Source organism: Electrona antarctica, assembly GCF_951216825.1.
Source record: "Electrona antarctica genome assembly, chromosome: 23".
Taxonomy (NCBI): Eukaryota; Metazoa; Chordata; class Actinopteri; order Myctophiformes; family Myctophidae; genus Electrona; species Electrona antarctica.
This window is the reverse complement of record NC_136804.1, coordinates 14,730,005-14,734,767: the sequence shown is the minus strand read 5'-3', so window position 1 is coordinate 14,734,767 and position 4,763 is coordinate 14,730,005. Positions and strand designations below refer to the sequence as shown.

Here is a 4,763-nt window from a genome sequence, read left to right as displayed (position 1 = left end):
CAAGAGGAAGTTGAATGAATTGAAACCAGCGCTCCCCAAAACAACATGTTTGGAGATCTGTTGTGAATTGATTACATGAAACAGTCACCTCACCCGTGCGACCAGTCTTAATGTTTGTAAAGTAAACAAATAATTGGTCTGTTGGCCATGCATTTGAACTCCATCACACAAAGTCAAGGGGCCGGGCGACCTCTAGTGGTCATATGGTATACTCACAGGTGAGTATGTCCCTCCAGTTATGTCCCTTCATGCAGGAACAGCAATGTCCCAGCCTCGGTCACCAAAGACCACAGATATAAAAAGCTAGATACCTCATTGGCCACTGCAATTCATTGGAGCGACTTGTATCGCATGGAAGCACAGACAATTGGAGGAAATCAAGCGGAAGTGACTAAGGGGTGACTAAGATCCACCCCTACCTGCCTCTGATTGGCCTACCGAACGTCCGCTCTGTGACACACGTGGAAGCTTCTGTGGCTTCCTTTCCTGTGAGATGGCGCCCGAGATACAGACGCCCCAGAGCCAAAGGAGGCGTCTACCTTTCTATGTCTATGCCAAAGACTATACAATTGAGGCCCAGTGCCACCATGCTTGGCACCCAGCATCAAGGGTAGGAATGGGGGTATGTCCCTGTAACATACCTATACTAGCATCATGTTGGCCACATGACTTACTTTACACTTGTAATCATGTGATTTGATAGTAAAGTTGATTCTTGTTAAAGGACCACTTCACCACTTTTCTTTTCAAAATCTTTTTTTATTTTCGTTTTATAACAGTATGGATGTCAAGTCACAGGTTCATAGAAAAAAATAAAAATATCAGATTTTAGTATCAGTGACTGAGGTAAACAAACGTAGCCTACTGTATGAATCAGAGATCGTGGGCAGACATAATGAAAAGACTGTTATTGTGCAAAACATGCCCCTTCAAGAAAAAAGAAAAACATTTTCTCCCCTTCAAGTCCCAATTTAGTAAAGCCAATTCCCAATTCCCCAGCCTCTCTAAAAGTACTCCATCTCTGCTAACCCCCACAATCAGTCATTGGGAGGGTGAAGAAAGCATCGGGTCTCCTCCGATACCCGGGCCATCAAGCCAACCACTTCACCACTTTTCAACCATATCTTCATATTAGGTCACTAATAATCATGAAAAAATGGCGCAATTTTTTTCTACTCGGTCTGTGTCTCACTCTCATAGGAGGGCTGTGGGCAGTTCAGAAACCGTCCTCCAGTGACATCATCGATGGGGAATACAAGCTAATACAAACTGCAGGCTTTCTAGTCCTGAAAAGTTGCAATGCGAAAATGGAAGCCATCGTTCTCACGATAATGAAAACATTTTTGTAAAAAAAAATCTGCCTAATGATGATGTCACTGGAGGACGGTTTCTAAACTGCCCACAGCCCTCCTATGAGACACAGACTGAGTAGAAATAAATCGTGCCATTTTATCATGATTATTAGTGAGGACCTATTATATGAAGATAGGTTGAAAAGTGGTGAAGTGGTCCTTTAATGCAGAATCTGTAGTGGATGCTCAAGAACATAATATACACAATGAGGCAAGACAAGGATTCAGACTTCAGAAGTATGAGAGATTTTACTTGTGTAAGAAGCCAAAACGTGTCAAACGAGTCAAAGAACAACAGCTGGGAATCTGGGTTTCACAGTTTTGTTTTGTTTTTTTGCGTTTTTTGCCTTTATTGATAGGGTACAGTAATTAGTTAGGAAAGGGGGAGAGAGATGGGGAGTGACACGCGGCAAAGGCTGTCGGGCTCGGGAGTCGAGCCCGCGGCACGCCGTCCGGCTGGCTTGGTAGCCTAGGCGCCCAGACGGTTGAGCTAACCTCAACTAACCTTCACCGTTTTTTTTATACCTGCCCACAGCTACAACTCTGGCTGATAAGAAACAGAGGCATGTCATATAAGGGACTGTTGATTGATTAGGCCACATAAAGAGTGCCACACACACAGCTTTCACCTGGTCATTTTACTTTACCATCTATGTTACCATTTTAAGAGGTGTAATAAATTGAAATGCATGCATATTAAAAAATAAAATTTGAAATACTTAAATATTTCTAAAATCTCCAAGAATGTGTTGCACAATTTGCAACTATGGATTAATATTTGACCCATATAAATTGTCTCAAATAATGGGGTTGTGTACTTTGTCGTCGTCCACCACACACACACACACACACACACACACACACACACACACACACACACACACACACACACACACACACACACACACACACACACACACACACACACACACACACACACACACACACACACACACACACACACACATCCTGATGGTTGTAAAAAGTTAAACATTAACATAAATTATGACCACATAGCTCACAACCAGCTCTGTATCAAATAAATACGTGTGATATAGTTTCGATGTCGACATAGTACTAACAAATGTAGGATACTGAACACAATGCAGGAGCGGCAGTAAATTAGATCGCTGGGATTTCTTTGAACCGTCAATTATCACTTTTTTACCTCAAAATCCAAGAGGAATAAGAAAGATGCGGACAAAGCTGGTGATACTAATCATACTACTGATTCAGTTAGTGATATTGCTTGGTTTATGGGTGCGTTCCACAGACATCATCAATGTTGAGATCATATCAGGATACAGGCTACCTGAAAAAATACAAGACTTCAGCCTCAGTAAAACCCAGAATGCAGACACAACAAGTGTTTTACAAGAGGATCCGTTGTCCTGTCCTGAGAGGTCTCCTCACCTGGTGGGTCCACTTTACGTGGAGTTCAACTGGGACAGGACCATGGAGTCTGTGAGAGCAGACTTAAACTCTACTCTACTTGCGGGAGGACGATACAAACCACCAGACTGCATTTCACATCATAAGGTGAGTAAATTGATGGAGGGATTAAATGAGTAGATGAGTAAGATTTGTGTAAAAAAAAACACACACTTTTAAGGTTAAAAAAGCAGATGTACAAGCTTGTATATCTGCTATTTTTTTTAGAGCTACCGTTCTAAATCCACAGAGTTTTCTGAAAACAGTACGTATTGTTTGTTATATAACAATACGTACTCGGTTCCAGTACTGGGTCCTCATGGGTTAGAATAAGAAGAGTATATGGTGAGGTCCACAGGCTCATGAAGTTATGAAAGTCTAAACTAAAAACTATCCAAATATAAATGTGTCTGTCTGATGGGACTGTGAGGTAGGTTACCTCAGGTGACTTCCTCTTATGTGTCACTGTAATAAAACCTCAGTATGTTTGTCGTTGTGTATTCTGGTGGGACAAGTCAGTCAGTGTTGGAGTCACTAAATTACATGATTTGAATTGACTGTAATCAGTTTATTTCCTGCTTCCCGAAAGTGCATGACCGGAATAGGTGTCTCCGTTTGTTTTCTCCCCAACAAAAACATTAAATCCCATTAACAATAAATAGAATTTAATGTTTGTTTTGACACCATTTGTTTTACATCATCATTACATCACCTAATCACCTAATCATAGCAACATGAGTTATACCAAATTCCCTTTTGTAGCAAAGTGTAATTTTATGATAGCATGTTTTTACGCATATTGAACTTTGTATATTTGATTTGCCTGTCCCTTCCTTTTATTGGCCTGTTTTGTTTTCTGTGTTCCTTCCTTCCTTTTTGTGTTGCTTTATTTTCTCCCCAAACTCTTTCTGTATGTGCAATATTCACCCACAATTTCACCCACTGTTATGAGCATTTCCCTGTTTTTCTTTCTTCACCCTCCCAACTCAGTGCTCAAAACATTAAAAAAATGTCCTTTTGTTTTAGGTGGCAATCATCATTCCGTTCCGTAATCGGCATAGACACCTGATACAGTGGCTTTACTACGTCCATCCCATTCTGCAGCGGCAACAGCTGGACTATGGCGTTTATGTCATTAACCAGGACGGAGATGGGACTTTCAACAGGGCCAAATTGATGAATGTAGGCTTTGCGGAGGCAATGAAGGACAATTACACCTGCTTTGTCTTCTCTGACGTGGATATAATCCCTATTGATGACCGAAACATCTATGGCTGTTTTAATAAGCCCAGACACCTGTCTGTGGCTATTGACAAATTTAATTTCATGTTGCCCTATGCAACCATCTTTGGAGGGGTTGTGTCATTCTCCAAAGAGCAGTACTTAGCCATTAATGGCTTCCCAAATGAATACTGGGGCTGGGGCGGCGAGGACGACGATATCTACCAAAGAACTGCCCTAAAATTCACTTCTGTCTCTCGGCCTGACATGCAGATTGGGAGGTTCAAAATGATCAAGCATAACCGAGATTTGCATAATGATCCGAATCCCCAAAGATTTGACCAGATCGCTAGAACCAAATTGACCATGGACAAAGATGGGTTCAATACCCTCACATACACTGTCAACAAGATTGAGATGGATAAGCTCTACACTTTTATCACTGTTGACCTTGGCAGTCCAAAATAGATGAGGGTGTATACGCCATGCCATGGACAAACTGAAATACAATCGGCAAAGACACTACGCAGGGTGGAGCGGGGGTTCTATTTATTCTATTTTATTTATATTCCGGATCAGTAATCCATTTACAAATGGCCTATAACAAATAATTATACTAACATAATAATACTAGAGATATCAGGTGGCTTGTATCGGTGAAACCAAGCTGCTTTGTAATGTGATAGAAGGCTGTAATGAGGATGAAATCCCAAACAGTGAGTTGGGACCAATTTTTGGGCTGCGGTCCCACTTTTATGG

The 4,763-nt window shown here is 41.4% G+C and overlaps 1 protein-coding gene across 1 annotated transcript; it reads left to right on the top strand.

Moving 5' to 3' along the window:
• Window positions 1–1,558: 1,558 nt before the first annotated feature.
• LOC306916387 (beta-1,4-galactosyltransferase 1-like) lies at window positions 1,559–4,472 on the top strand (the record flags this gene model as incomplete). The annotated part of the gene is made up of 3 exons (XM_079494220.1): window positions 1,559–1,589; window positions 2,626–2,891; window positions 3,810–4,472. 3 exons carry the CDS (start codon window positions 1,559–1,561, stop codon window positions 4,470–4,472), a joined length of 960 nt encoding a protein of 319 aa, XP_079350346.1.
• Between the last annotated feature and the right edge of the window lie 291 nt (window positions 4,473–4,763).